This window comes from Sardina pilchardus, chromosome 9 (genome assembly GCF_963854185.1).
Source record: "Sardina pilchardus chromosome 9, fSarPil1.1, whole genome shotgun sequence".
Taxonomy (NCBI): Eukaryota; Metazoa; Chordata; class Actinopteri; order Clupeiformes; family Clupeidae; genus Sardina; species Sardina pilchardus.
Genome location: NC_085002.1, coordinates 29,062,584 through 29,077,841, shown reverse-complemented (window position 1 = coordinate 29,077,841; position 15,258 = coordinate 29,062,584). Strand labels below are relative to the sequence as shown.

Genomic DNA, 15,258 nt, shown 5'->3' with positions numbered 1-15,258 from the left:
TACTCGTTGTTTGCTTCTTTTTTGACAGATGTTTGATGAATAGGCTGCTGTAGTAGTTGATTGGAAGTGGAGGGGACATTTTTCGAAGGTGTTTTGAACTAATTCGGCTTTTAAGACAAATCAAGATACTTTGTGCATCTTTGCGGTGGCAAAGCGCTTCTTAATGACGTTGCGTGCCGAGACAAGGAAGCTCTCACACACGTGGGTGCATACGTAAATTTGCATTCAGTTGATCTGCCACACCTACTCCCGCTATTGTCCCCTCCCACGTTACGTCAGAGAAAACGTAAGCGCCATTTTGGACATGGACTACCAGTAGTCTACCAATAGTCTACCACAGCTAACATCCAGGAGCAGTACTATTAATAGTAAAACATCGAAACTTTACTTAAAAAAAACAAACGTCCATCATGCCCTTATATTGCTGCGCACCTGGATGTAGTAACAATCAACACACGAGGGAAGATATATCTTTTTATCGGATCCCAAGAGATGCTGACCGAAGGAGAAGATGGATCGCGGCCATTAACAGGAAAGATTGGGAACCCTCCACATACCAACGCTTGTGTAGCGACCACTTTGTTGGAGGTAAGACGAATAAAATTAGCCAGAAAAGGCTCAACATTACCTCTAACGTTTTATAGCGGGCATTGTGTAACCAGATGTGATAAAAAGAACCCATTTTAACCTATCTGTTGTGTAGTACCTATTAGCTAATGCTAGCTAACCTGTGTTCATTTGCGTTGGTAGACTGAAGAACAGATCAGACGTAATGGCGTACAAGTCTGCGTTTAAAATAACATAAATATATATTTGTCTCTTAAATGTATGCCGTTCCCTGTAGTCTGTAACAACTGTTGGAGAAAGTAATGTCAAATAGTGAGTTCAGGAGTCGGTAAACAGTGCTGAAACGTTAAGACATCGGCGTCAGGGCAGTGTGAGCTTATCAATGAACACACTCGCCAAAACAAGGAGTTTCACGTCTTTATGACCGATGCTTAAATGTGTGTTAGGCGTTATTGGCGCAATCTATGCAGTCATTGTAGAAGCTAGATGTCAGGGAGTGATTCCACGAGAACCGGAAGGCTCTGTGCCATAAACTGCACGCATGTCTTTGCTAATGTTACGATCTGTCATTTCAGGCAAGAAGAGCAACAATCCCTTGTCTCCAGACTACGTGCCCAGTGTGTTCAAGTATCTGACGTCTCCACAAAAACGACGGGTAGGAGCCAGCCTTGAAAAGTTTCACCAACGTCAGGATCTTAAGAGAAAGAAAAGAGAGGCTGAGGTCAGGATCAATGTGGCTCATACTTTGTTGGGGCTGTCAGACTGTAATGAACAGGTGAACCTGGACGTTGGTCATGATGTCGATGCAGATGCATCTGTCGATGCAGATCACATTAGTGTGTGTTGTCAAACTGATCTCACTATGACTGACATGACTGCCTTGGAGATAGAGTGTCAGAATCTGCGTGCTGACAATGCTGACTTGAAGTTAAAGCTGGTTTCTTGTGATATGCTGTCAGAAGAATCATTTCGGAACAATGATGAGAAAGTGAGATGTTTGACTGGTTTACCAAGTTTTACTCTTCTGTTTTCCATCTTAAGTATGGTAAGGCTGCAGTTGAAAGATACCCCGTCCATGTCATGTTTTCAGCAAGTGTTGTTGACCTGTATGCGATTACGGATGAATCTAACAATGCAGTTCCTAGGCTATCTGTTTAATGTGAGTAGTTCAACAGTTTCACGAGTGTTTGAAAATGTACTTTCCATTTTTGATGAAAATGTGGTCCCAGCGTGTGTGATTTGGCCTGAACGAGGAGATGTAAGGACATCACTACCTATGTGTTTCAGGAAACATTTTCCTGACTGCATCTGTATTATTGATTGCTTTGAAATCTTTATGGAGACACCTACAGATCTGAAAGCCAAATGTCAAACATACTCAAAGTATAAAGCTCATAACACAATGAAATATTTGATTGGAATTACTCCACAGGGTGTGATATCATTTATTTCAAGGGGATGGGGAGGAAGAGCAACAGATAACTTTATTACAGCAAATAGTGGCTTTTTAGACAACTTATTACCTGGTGATCTTGTCTTAGCGGACAGAGGTTTTACAATTCAAGATCAAGTAGGCCTTTATTGTGCCAGAGTAGAAATTCCTGCATTCACCAGAGGTAAAAAGCAGCTGAGTCCTGTGGAGTTGGAGGATACTCGGAAGTTAGCATCTGTACGCATTCACGTAGAACGGGTTATTGGGCTCGCAAGGTTAAAATATACTATGTTACAGGGTCCTGTACCAATATCGCTACTGTATAACACTGAGAATTCTGAGTTAACTACTCTTGACAAAATAGTAAGGGTTGCCTGTGCTCTAACTAACATCTGTCCTTCTGTCATTCCTTTTGACTGAGATCTGTCACATCTGAAATTCTCACTGCAAATATCACCTGATTGTGTAAATATGTACATGACTGTAAATGAATTACATGACAGTAAATTTTGTATTTGCTTTTTTTACATGCATTTTTTTACAGGGCACGAGACTCTCTTTACCTGTAGGTTTGTGAAAAATAAATCCATGTACATTGGCTTGTACAACTATTTGTCTTATGTAATATTTAAAATGCATACTGGGAATGCAAACATGCAAACAAGTATGTTCTCAGTGCATAGATGGAATAGAATGTCTTTTATTGTAACTATTTAGAAGTACAGTTTATACTATACAATTTGTAATATACATATTCAATGTGACTGAAAACAATTCACTTAAGTGCAGACATTTAAAAAGGATATGTTCAACACATTTGAGGGATGAAAAGGGATACACACACAACAGTATGTATATACAACAGTGACCACAGATGTTGTTACGCTGAACTAACAGTAATGCTTATATACCGAACAAGTAACAGTAGGCTTATATAGCGAACAAGCTTCCAGTGTGGATAGAATATCAATACGCTTCAAGCTACCAGTGTGGATAGACTATCAGTAATGCTATGCTTGGATACCAAACAAGCTACCAGTGTGGATGGACTAACAGTAATGCTTAGGCATATCAAGCAAGCTACCAGTGTGGATAGAATATCAATACGCTTCAAGCTACCAGTGTGGATAGACTATCAGTAATGCTATGCTTGGATACCAAACAAGCTACCAGTGTGGATCGACTATCAGTAATGCTTAGATATACCAAGCAAGCTACCAGTGTAGATAGAATATCAATGCGCTTCAAGCTACCAGTGTGGATAGACTATCAATTGGCTAATGCTATGCTTGGATATCAAACAAGCTACCAGTGCAGACATTTAAAAAGGATATGTACAACACATTTGAGGGATGAAAAGGCATACACACACACACACACCATAGATAGACGTTGTTACGCTGTCTTGCCAACTGGTGCCAAGACTCTGCAGTTGTGACATAGCCATTTCCTCTTGGGGACATTTTTCAAGCCAAGACATTTCAGGTGAAACCGTTTGATCTGGCACTGCTCAGACTGGCACGTAAGCATGATGTCGGTAGTCTGCACTGTTGCTTTGCAGTAGCACCATGCAGGTTCAGCTTGTGTCGTAGTTGTTTGTGGAGGGGCCAGGAACTGTGGACTTGTAAATGTCTTTGCCAACAACTCGGGAAGAATTACCTGTTTATAAAAGGTGGTGGCAGCAGCTAGGGCAGAGCTGAAAAATTGGTGGTCTGTGGCAATGCGCTCAATGAAGAGCTCCTGATTTCCCCCCTTAGTGCACCAAACTACGAAGTCACAATGCGCATAGCCTGTGACGAACAACTGAGCCTGAACCTGGTAGTAGTACCTGTGGTCTGTCCGCAGTTTGAAGACGCCATTACTGAATTCCAGGCAGAAGTCCCTCTTCTCTGCAGCTGCCTGGAATCCAACGTCCTTGCCGCTGAAAGGACATTTCACTTCAAGCAACCCGTTGCCACAGCAAGAGCAGGAAACAAGGCCATCAGGAGATGCCCCCAGGAACGGATAAGCAGGGTTGATCTGAAGCCCCGACTGCTCCACCTTGATGTTTGCATGCACCTTGCCTTGCAGCTCCACGTAGCACTGTCTTGCTCGCTCCTCATTGTCACATCCCCACCTGAAATGCATATGTAATAACAAAGAATGCATACAGTATAACCACCAAAAAGCCAGACTATTAACAGCTTCTTCCCTACTATAGTTAGGCTGATGGCAACACAAGATCGCTTAACAATCTGCTTGAAATATTCTTATGTGTCTTAATAAACCATTTTGTAATGCAATGTCTCATTATCTTATATTGATGTATCATCATCTTGTTTTACTTATTGGCTCAGAGAGACACAAATGGCATATAAACAGCTTTGGCTTTGTGTACAACGTTGCAGTAAACTGTTAGTTATGCATACCGTGTTGCTTCAGTCGAAAATTGTTTAGTTTGTGGATAGCAGATCTGCCGTATGAGGTTCTTAGCAGGACTCGCAGGACTGGTCCGTACTGAGTCCTTGAACACGGAAGCTGTGATCCTGCCCTCCCTCATAGAAAACCACAGCTTAGACTTCGCCTGCAGTCGGGTCTCCCGCTCAATGTGCTCTGCCTGTTAGAAAAGAAAACAAAAGCATTGTATGATGATTGTTAAAACAGAATACATGCCGTTGGTGCATACAATGATCTAGACAACATGTAAATAAAAGCATTCTTGAATGATGAGTTCAAGTGCATGACAAATTAGTCATTCACTTGACCCCTTTGATTTGTCTGATAAAAAATAGTAATACACCCAATAGATATTCAAAATTTCAGATCTCTACTGTTTTTTCTCAAAAAATCTCTAAACAAAGACCCAGAGATCACAGCTGGAAAGACCCAAATGTTATTTTCACCAGTAACTGTATGGTAATTTGTATGGTCAACAACATTTCTGCGGAACTCTACAACTGTTAAAGTGGAGTGTCAAGTGGTACTTAATGAGACATACAATTCATAATTGATTCACAATTGATTCTAACATATTTCAGGTATGAGTTCACTTTACCTGCTCCTGCGTAATGGTCAGTGAAGAGAATGCCTTCTCACATTCAGCCATTAGGTCAGGGTGTGAAAGTTTCCTGTGTTCTGCCTTGTAGAAGAGCTCTGTCAATGGCTTCGGTAGACCAAGGGCAATCTGTTTAGGAATGTAGTCTTTACAGTACCCTGGCAGTACGGATAGTAATGCGGGCTTGACACCAGTGTTCTTCAGGGTTTCATAGAAGAGTTTAGTCTCCTCAGCTGTAACGGGTGGTACAGTGCGTTTCCTCTTCGCCACCTTTCCCCCTTGCGATGGCTGGCCATCTCGTTTCTTCGCTGGGTTTGTGAAGTCAATCTCTGCCCCTGGAGCAAACAAGCCCTTGCCTGTCGTGACGGAGCCCTGCTGTCCCCACTGCCTAGGTCCATCAGTACAGCTTTTTTCCCGGACATGACATACAGCTGCATCGAGGGCATAAAGCATGGCTGTGACGTGCGAACACACTTCACCCAGCCCAGCCTTGCACGTACAGTGGCCACACACAACGGTGCCGTCTTGTTGGATAACAGCCCATGGTTTCAGCGGCTCGACAGAGAGAGCGCAGGAGTGATGAACCTGTAACATGAATGTTGTTGTAACTGTAGCTTCATAGTGCTCACCGATCCACCATTGTAACATTGTTATAGTCATCCAAATGACTGAACATAATATTGCTACAATAGTCTTCACACTACAATGGCATTAGCTAGTACTAACACAGGGGTCGGGAACCTTTTTTGCCTAGAGAGCCACTTTTACTAAATTATTTATTTACATTTCAGAAGAGCCACATAAAGATGGTTACAATAAGAAGTTTGGATATTTAACTTACTTTCATACATTTTCTATATTAAAAGTAGGTTAATGTTACAATTAACTTAATATGTAAATGGGAATGACAGGCTAAATACAATAACGTTATCAACATATCTTTGACATGTAATTTGCGAAACTGAACATCAGGTCCAATCTGGTGCAGCATGGACTTGCTGATGGCCTTGAAGACTGCCTCATATTCAGTGAGGTGACGTTTTATGCGAGCATTGAGGCTTTGATCTTTTGCTTCGTGAGCGCAAGTTTGTCTTGTTTAATAAGTGATAGAGATGTCTGGCATACCTATGTGTTTGCGTTCAAGATCAATCGCACGTCAGCGGGCAAAGCTTTGGAGAACAAACACAAGAGGACTAATTAAGCTCTAGTCTGAACTGAATAGTAGGATTTCTCACATGCATAAGTGGAATCGAACATGGTTAAACGAACGATGTTCGATTTGTTCTAATTAGTGTCAGCGTGCCACATGCAGCCTACGTTCCCGACCTGTAGGCTAACACAGACACCGACCCTTCAGTAGGCTAACACAGACACAGACCCTTCAGAAGGCTAACACAGACAGCGACCCTACAGTAGGCTAATGCTTGGTTCAGGTAGCAGCAAATTTATGACAGGCGCCATTTCTCAACGGATTAAGCAGTTATTTCAATGACCGTTCATAACATATTGTTTATCCTGATCCTGATGACCGACATTACATGAAAATGTAAACAAACCTTGGCAGTAATTAAATGGCGACCACCGGCTCCAGGGACGATCCACTGTTGTAGGCATGTTACCCAGCCTGACACGAAGTATTTGTAGGCATCCAAACTTTTGAAAGCTTTCAGATCACTACCTGTGTATGGCGAAGGATTGTTAATAACATACTGATAAAGATCGTGAGGGGTGAAGTCTGGCAATGATGAGATCGCGATCTTCCTAACATCGGTGAACAATCCTGATGGAAGCAGGTAAACGTCGTTTTCTATTCCCGCTAATTTCAATTTTTGTAAATACCTCTCCCTCTGCTCACCCTGTAAATGACCCACATCGCTGGACAGCGAAGGCGACTTTTGCATTTTCTTTGGCTCCGTTCTCGTTTCTAATTTTAGTTTTTTTAATTCATTCAAACAGCAGTAGCATAGGCAAATTAACTCAATTTACATGTCCAACATGGCGGCCGCTTGTGCGAAGGTCACGTGAGTGGGATGGGAGAGCTGAAGTCCCGCCCCTTCCGATTGCCTCCATGGGACCTATCTTTGGATTTTTTTTCAATGGCAGTCAATGGAGAAATATAAATTATTTTCTGGTCCCGATTGTCTTGTGCCTTGAATTACCCATATGATGTTTGTCAATTTTAATGACAATTTTTCATGTAAAGACATTTGAAAAGTATGTCGTAACTAGTGAATTACAACATTGTGAGAGATCGTGTTTCCAATGACTACAAACACATCAGTCGCGTTAGTGACGTTAGACCAATTCACAGCCACGGGCGCCAGCAACAGGTCTTATTTGAGCTTCCCCCTTGCCGATGAAAATATCATGAGTCAGAGGATTAAACACATCAGATAAGTTGTATTTCATTCATAGACTGTACAAACACTACTGTTAAGTGACTTAGCTGGCAGCAAGATGTAACCGTTAACTAGCATAATAGCTAGCTAACTAGCCAGCCTCTCGTTTGCATAGTTGGTGGCTCAGTTGGTGACGTGCATCGTTTGAGACGAGAAATGTAGTCCACTGAACGGATTCGCACAAAACTTAGATAACTTTTAAAGTCTAATGAAAAACAGAACTTTATTAATGTGAAAAATTATCTTTTAAATTCCCACACATCATATGTGAAATGCACGGTCCAACTCGAACGGGACCAAAAAATAATTGTTATCTCTCCATTGACTCCCATGCATAAAAAATCGTAAAATAGGTCCCATAGACCGGAAGTAGAAGGGCGTGACTTCGGCTCTCTATGTAACAGAAATAATCATGATCCCCCATCCAAAAAAAGTAAAACTTTACCTCGTTGTTAGTCTATATCAAAAGCGGTTGTTTACTTTGTGTGCAAGACGCTATTTTTCGCGTCTTTTTTATTCCAACCGCGAGTTATTGGGGGAGAAACGAGAACGCGCACATACACCGGATAACTTACACCTGGCTTGATGAATCCGTGTCTGCTCATCCTGGATTGGTCTTTGTGCAACCAATTCAGCCGGTATGCTCTTGTTTAGGATTCAGTGATCGCGGCTCAGTAACTTATCCCGGATGTCTTAATTCTGCTTTTGTGCAACGGGCCCCAGGGGCCTATTTCACAAAACCAGAGTAAGTAGATCCAAGATAAGTGACGACACACGCGGTTGACCAAGCCTGGTCAAAGTAAACATGCAAAACACGTTTCACTAATGCTGAGCGCAGATGAGTTGAGGCGGCTAGGTCAAGCCAGGTGTAAGTTATTCGGTATGTGTGCGCGTTCTCGTTTCTCCCCCAAATAACTCACGGTTGGAATAAAAAAGACGCGAAAAATAGCGTCTTGCACACAAAGTGAACAACCGCTTTTGATATAGACTAACAACGAGGTAAAGTTGTACTTTTTTGGATGGGAATCATGAGTATTTCTGTTACATAGCGGGAGTAGGTGTGGCAGATCAACTGAATGCAAATTTACGTATGCACCCACGTGTGAGAGCTTCCTTGTCTCAGCACGCAACGTCATTAAGAAAGCTCTTTGCCACCGCAAAGATGCACAAAGTATGTCCTATATTATCTTAATTTGTCTTAAAGGCCGAATTAGTTGAAAACACCTTCGAAAAATGTCCCCTCCACTTCCAACCAACTAGGCTACTACAGTAGGCTATTCATCAAACGTCCGTCAAAAAAGAAGCAAACAACGAGTATTATAAGGCCACCATAATTTAAATGACACCCATATGGTATAGGCAGCCATTTTGCTGTGTTTTGCGAGTAAATACAAGTGGCAAATAATATATAAATGGAATACAGCTCTTTGAAAAAATCGCATGGAGGTCTGATTTGACTGACAGCTAGCAGAACCAATCAGATATTGTAATTACCATTAGAATTAACTTAGCTTGGCTGTTAGCCTGGTCGGGAGCAGGCTAGCTTCCAAGTATAAATTCCCATGGTAACTTATATGTGATCTCTTCTGTGAAACCAAGTCAAGGCTATGTTCATCCAGGATAACCCAGTAAGCCTGTCTAAATCCCCTATCTTGGTTTTGTGAAATACCCCCCTGGTCAGGATGACTTCACGTGTTTACTGTTTTATGCTAGCAGTTAACGGTCGGCTAACATAAGGTAGCCACTAGCCCCGCACAAACGCAGCCTAGGTTTATGGCTTAGAATAATAGTAGTTTGATTATTATCTGAAAAGTGTAATGTCTAAACGTAGGTACGGCCAGTCTGTTTGACCAAATTGTCCTTGTGTGTCATGAACAATTTGCATTGGTATAGACACTAAAGTTCGTCCAGAAACATTTGAATTATTTTAATGTTCGTGTAGCAAACTACACCACCTTGCCTAGTCTCTGTAACTTACACAACCATTAGACTTCTCATTATTTTTGTATGAGGTGCTCAGCATTATTGTAGGCTATTGGCTCTCATTCGACTTACATATCAGTTAAACGAGTAAAGCAAATTGCAGTTTGCCATTGAAAAGATTTGTTTACAACCAAATTGTGGGTAATTAAGTAATTATACGTTTTTCATGATCATGGTAGAGGCTGCCTACTCTAAATGTTTGAGTGATTTGTTAATTAATAAGGCCTCAATGTAATTAAATGTTTTCTTCATAGTTCTAAAATGATTCAGTAATCTAATACTATTATAGTTTTACATGGTGTAAATTTGTTGAGTTTGATATGCTTTCTTTCTCCACAGATGTGGCAGTGCAGAGTGCAAGACATCAGTGTCATTGAGGTCTCTCTTACAGAAGCATCAGGTTAGCTCATGATTACTTTGGTTGTAGACACCCATACCTATGTGCATATTCTCATTAAAAGCATGGAATGCTCTTCATAGTCACTGAAGCAGATATCATGCCAACAAAACAGTCCAAAAACCTGTTAGTCTGACTACATTAAACTGTCGTTTGAGTCACAAAAATGTACATTGCATGTTTAAGGGCTGTTTTTAAAGGAATGTTATTTGTATTCACAATTTGTTTGAATTTGAGAACACACTTAACTATTGTATTCAAGACATACCATGACACAGATCAATATTTTCTGTATGCTAGTTGTTATTCTTTCTAGGTTGTTTTGTACATTCTTTCTGTCTCCTCTACCCTCGTATGATTCAAGATATGTGCAGAATTTCACAGGCGTTGTCAAGTTCTGGCATAAACTTGGACTTCAGTCGCACATCATCTGCTCCAGGCTGTCTGCTGAGTGCCATAGGAAGGGAGGAAAAACAGGACATAAGATCAAGGAGATCATGGCTGCCATTGATTGGGTTAGTGAGAAGTTGTTTTGTGCCTCCCACTTTGAAAACCAATATTAGGCCATGAGCTACAGGCCGTACCATGCACCTGCCAACTAAAAATGAATGTGTTCCAAAAAATCCAATCCAAATTAACGTTGGAGGGTTTCACAGAAAGGCATTGTAAACATTAAGATGCTAAATTTGTAAGTGTAAGTAAAGTAGTGTTCAGTTATATTTCCCTGTTTTGCAGAATCCTATCATTGGCTCGTTGAGAGTTTGCCACCTGAAAGCACTTGTTGTGTACTTGAAGACCCCGATAAACTCATAAAGGAATACCTGGTAAGTGCAAATGAATATCCAAAAAACAGTCTAAGTTCGGCAAAAATTGACCTCAGACTTTTTTTCTGCATGAAAACACATAAAATAAGCTGTGGAGACGGACAGTATTTTTCACTGATGAAGCACTACGGAGCTTGCATCGGTGTGTACTATATTGCCCAAAGTATAGTGATGTCAATAGACATCCCATTCTTAATTCATAGGGTTTAATATGATGTTGGTCCACCCTTTGCAGCTATAGCAACTTCAAGTCTTCTGAGAAGGCTTTCTACAAGGTTTAGGAGTGTGTTTATGGGCATTTTTGACCATTCTTCCAGAAGCGCATTGGTGAGGTTGCGCATTGGTGAGGTTACACATTGATGTTGGACGAGGAGACGGGCCCTCAGTCTCTGCTCTAATTCATCCCAAAGGTGTTTTATTGGGTTGAGGTCAGGACTGTGCAGGCCAGTCAACACTAAACTCTGTCATCCATGTCTTTGCGGATATTGCTTTGTGCAATCCCCAAAACTGTTCTCACAAAGTTGGGAGCATGGAATTGTCCATCTCTTTCTTTTCCAACATGACTGTGCATCAGTGTGCAAAATAAGGTCCATAAAGACATGGATGATAGAATTTGGTGTGGATTAACTTAACCGGCCTGCACAGAGTCCAGACCTCAACCATGACGTACGAAATTAAAATAGCCCCTCATCATCACATACCAGGGATGGAAATTAACTTTTTTGTCCACCTGCCACTGTGGCAGGTAGATTTTAAAATCTACCAGCCACTCAACATTTTTACCAGCCAATATATATTCAACCGTTCCATACATTATACTGCCAAGTAGAGATCTAACGGTATGAAAATTTAACCCCACGGTTATAGTGAGCAAAATTATCACGGTTTTTGGTATTATCGCGGTATTGTGTTCAATAAGAAAGCACTGATAGGCCTACACAAGCTGAAATAGTTTTTAAAAAGTGTGACTGTGTCTATTACATTACAAAAATATAGGCAAAACCCAGGCGCGAATCATCATAGGCTAGATATGGCTGCAGCCTAGGGGCCCTATGTGTGCCAGCCTGGCCATAACAAAACAAGACTTTCTTAAAATCGACATAAGAGAATGAACATTAAACTCCATTGGTCCAAAATAGATATTCAAAGTAGTAGTAAGACGCTGATTGGGTAAATATGGCGGAATTCATAAGGTGCATTTTTTTTCAAAATATACGCCATTCAAGTTACAGTTCAATATGAAAATGTCGTAAAGAAAGTATGAGACCGGGGCTCATAAACAAAAGGCTAATAGCTAAAGAAAGCTATCAAATTCTCCTGCAAACAAAAATCCCTAAATTGACAGAATTTTAAGCCTTCAAGACACAATGGACGTTATTGATGATACTGATAGCGCCACTAATTTTATGCTTGCCTTGTCTAGCTGTTAATCAAATGAATGGAAGTAAAGTTGTGCGTCATGTTATTGAAGGAGAGTAACGTTTCCTGAAGATGAGACAGTTTTATCGCTCGAAGAAAGCCTATGGCCACAGATTGCATTCTGAGAGACAGTCAACGTTAAATGACTGGAAGCTTTGTGATTGTGGATTTAAAGATTGTCATAATGTGCTGTCTCTGTTATTGCTGCTTTTGATCAGTCAGATTTTAAATCTCCAGTGGTAGGTTCGACATACTGTAGGCTGTTGTAGTGTCATTGACATCTCCGCCCATCTCACACAAGAGCCGACACGTTGACCGCTTGGATTTACACTGCAACGGAGGCGACAATAAGTGTAGGCTATCTCTACAGGAGGGATATTGGGGGTAAAATCGACCCCCCAATATCTCGCACCCAGTAGGCTACGAAACTCCGAACCGAGCAGCGAGAAAGACGAGCAAATTAGCAGAGTGCTGTCCCGTGTGAAAGCCCCTGATGTTAGAAGATCCGTCGATGTGGTGGGTGCTCATCCAACTTATGGGGGTAGCTGTGATGTGGGATCAAATGGCATGGGGTGTGTTTGGTCTGGACATGTCCCTTTATGGATTGAAGACAAATAAAGAAATGCATTAGCCAAACCACAGGGTGTTTTTGGTTCAATGACCAACACATTATTTCCACAATGAAGAAATGGCAGTCCAGACTTGTCAGGGTGTCAGCTATACAATAATAAACATATAGCCTATAAATTACAATAACATCCTGCCTCAAAACGGAGTTAAACACTGTGTAGTTCCACATAACAGAGGAACATTCAATATGAATGACAAGTAATATGTGACTAGAATGAGAGAAGACACAGCACATAAAGGCATATTTTCACAATGTGCTTTGCAGTTTGAAATGTCTGTTTTCTGACTGAAGATTTGAGTAGCCTTGATAGCCTAGGGCCCCCTGGCCACATTAATCTGCCCCTGGCAAAACCTTATTGCCTTAAACTGGATACAGATCATTCAGAGCAGTGGGAATCCGAATCTCTGCTCAACCCTGCTCAGAAAATGGCTGGTCTTGTTTCTATTTCATATTTGAATTCATACACTTTATATATTTTGTTAACAATGTATAGCATATGCATAATTACTCAAAATATTCAGTAATTTGAATACTTCATTTTGATTACACTTGTCTTTAATGATATTACAGGGGTGGTGTGTAGGTCTAATTGAGTGCCTGTCACTTTAAGAAGTACGTTCATTCGGTTTTAGGAAAATCACGCAAAGTTCAAGGATAGCCTACACGTTTTCATTAAATAACGTGAATGTTCAAAAAAACAAAGAAGGTAAGGGAAATATTTCTGACGTCATAAAAAAGATAAGCATAGACATATATACAAGATAAGTGTCTTGCAATGTTAACTTCTATGATTTAGGTAGGTTACCGTGGTAGCCTATGGCATTGTGAGTTGTCCCATTCACTTTTTCCTTGGTCATGTTTAATTGGCTGGGTGCTTAACTTAGGTACCATGACTCGGAGTTTGGTATATCTGTTATACATATATATCCAATGTATTTCCTACCTAAACGTATTAACCAGTAGCCTTGTTGTAAATGTATACAGTCAATGGTTGTAGGCTATCTAGCGGCCACGTTAACTGGAAGAGTAGGCTACATAGACATATATCTATGGTAGGCTAGGCTCTGACGCAATGATGAGATCCAACATTCTAAGGCGCTCCGTTCTTGTTTGTTGTGATCGTCATGTCCATCGATGTTGAGGATTATTGATACAAGGCGTGTGTTCTTATCTCTGCGGCGACTGCTAATATTCTGATGAAATAAACAACTTGAAGTAGAAGTAGTTGCTTACCCGCCACAGTGGCGGGTGTGTTGACATATTTCACCCGCCAGCGCGCAAAACTACACGCAGGGTGGCGGGTGGCTAATTTCCATCCCTGTCACATACCCTTCGCCATACCTAGAGATTGGCATGGTGTTTTTTTTTTTTTTTTTTCAGTTATTAGCTGGTTTGATGCTCATTGAGCTCAATGCAAATCAAACCAGCTAATAGGCTAACTGAAAAAAAACATCATACCCGCCTCTAGGTATGGTGAAGGGTATGTGATTTGGGGCTATTTTAATTCCAAAGGCTGAGGAGACTTTATCAGGATGCTTAGTATCCTGGATCCATGAAATAAGTGGCTTTTAAAAATATAAATCTTCCTGCCTCTATGGGAATTTAACATAGGTGCAAATACTTACTCCTGTATTTTAAGGAAGAACATTTATTTATTTACGATACATTACATTCACAAAGACAATTGGTGTCCTTTTTTTACAAAAGGCATTAAGATCAATTAAAAAAAATATTCTTTAGTCAACTTTAGCATGGGTTCAAATACTTATTATCCTCGCTGTATATGTTCTATTTTCTGACACAATGTGATACTTCTTCAAATGAAGAACTCTGCTGTTCGTCTGCTGTTTCAGGTGCTTCTCAGTAGGACTTTCAGGAGAATCAATTAGGGAGGAGACTGGAGCACACTGATCTTACTTGCAGTCTTTATTGGTGCAAACAATAAACTTCGACACTACTGTGTCTGAAGATACAGTAGTGTCGAAACGTCAGTTTATTGTTTGCACCAATAAAGACTGCAAGTAAGATCAGTGTGCTCCAGTCTCCTCCCACAATGTGATACTTATTCTTTGTGTCATAATGTGATACTGACCCTTTTTATATTGCATCCTTGTTTTAGAGCTGCCAGATGGTGTCATCACTGAAAGCAGTCATAAACAACATGGCAGATTCATCTATTTCCTCCAGCCAAAGCAACTCACCACGCACTACCAGTGACACTGGCAGTGAAGACATGGTATTATGACTGAAGGACCTTAAACCGATCCCTCATTAGCATTGGTATTAGATTAACAAGAAATGTTATTTATTTGAGCTTTTGTTTATACTTCATTTTACCTCATGTGGCTGAATTGTTAGCCAGCTGGAAACCAGTATTTTCGATAATGTATTTGTTTGCCCTTTTTTTCCCATTTAAGGCACCTAATTTTAAAGAATATTGTGAATGCACTCATTAATATATAATAAATACTGGATTAAGATATGATCATAAATACTGGATTAAGAGTATTTTTGGTATGTTTTAAGTGTGCTTCAAGTGTTAATAAAAACATGTTGAAAAAGAACAAGGTTG

At 40.6% G+C, this 15,258-nt stretch overlaps 1 protein-coding gene and 1 long non-coding RNA gene across 3 annotated transcripts; both read left to right on the top strand.

The window, feature by feature from the left end:
- The first annotated feature begins 284 nt into the window (after window positions 1-284).
- LOC134092302 (uncharacterized) lies at window positions 285-2,594 on the top strand. Its single transcript, XM_062545105.1, has 2 exons — window positions 285-588; window positions 1,143-2,594. Exons 1-2 carry the CDS (start codon window positions 411-413, stop codon window positions 2,417-2,419), a joined length of 1,455 nt encoding a protein of 484 aa, XP_062401089.1. The 5' UTR covers window positions 285-410; the 3' UTR covers window positions 2,420-2,594.
- A 7,157-nt stretch (window positions 2,595-9,751) lies between these two features.
- LOC134092889 (uncharacterized) lies at window positions 9,752-14,875 on the top strand. 2 transcript variants are annotated; one of them, XR_009940264.1, is made up of 4 exons: window positions 9,752-9,815; window positions 10,177-10,327; window positions 10,548-10,636; window positions 14,806-14,875. It is a non-coding gene; the product is annotated as an uncharacterized LOC134092889 (long non-coding RNA). The 2 variants fall into 2 exon arrangements; XR_009940263.1 differs by lacking the exon at window positions 9,752-9,815 and having other exon boundaries at window positions 9,949-10,327.
- The last annotated feature ends 383 nt before the right edge of the window (window positions 14,876-15,258 follow it).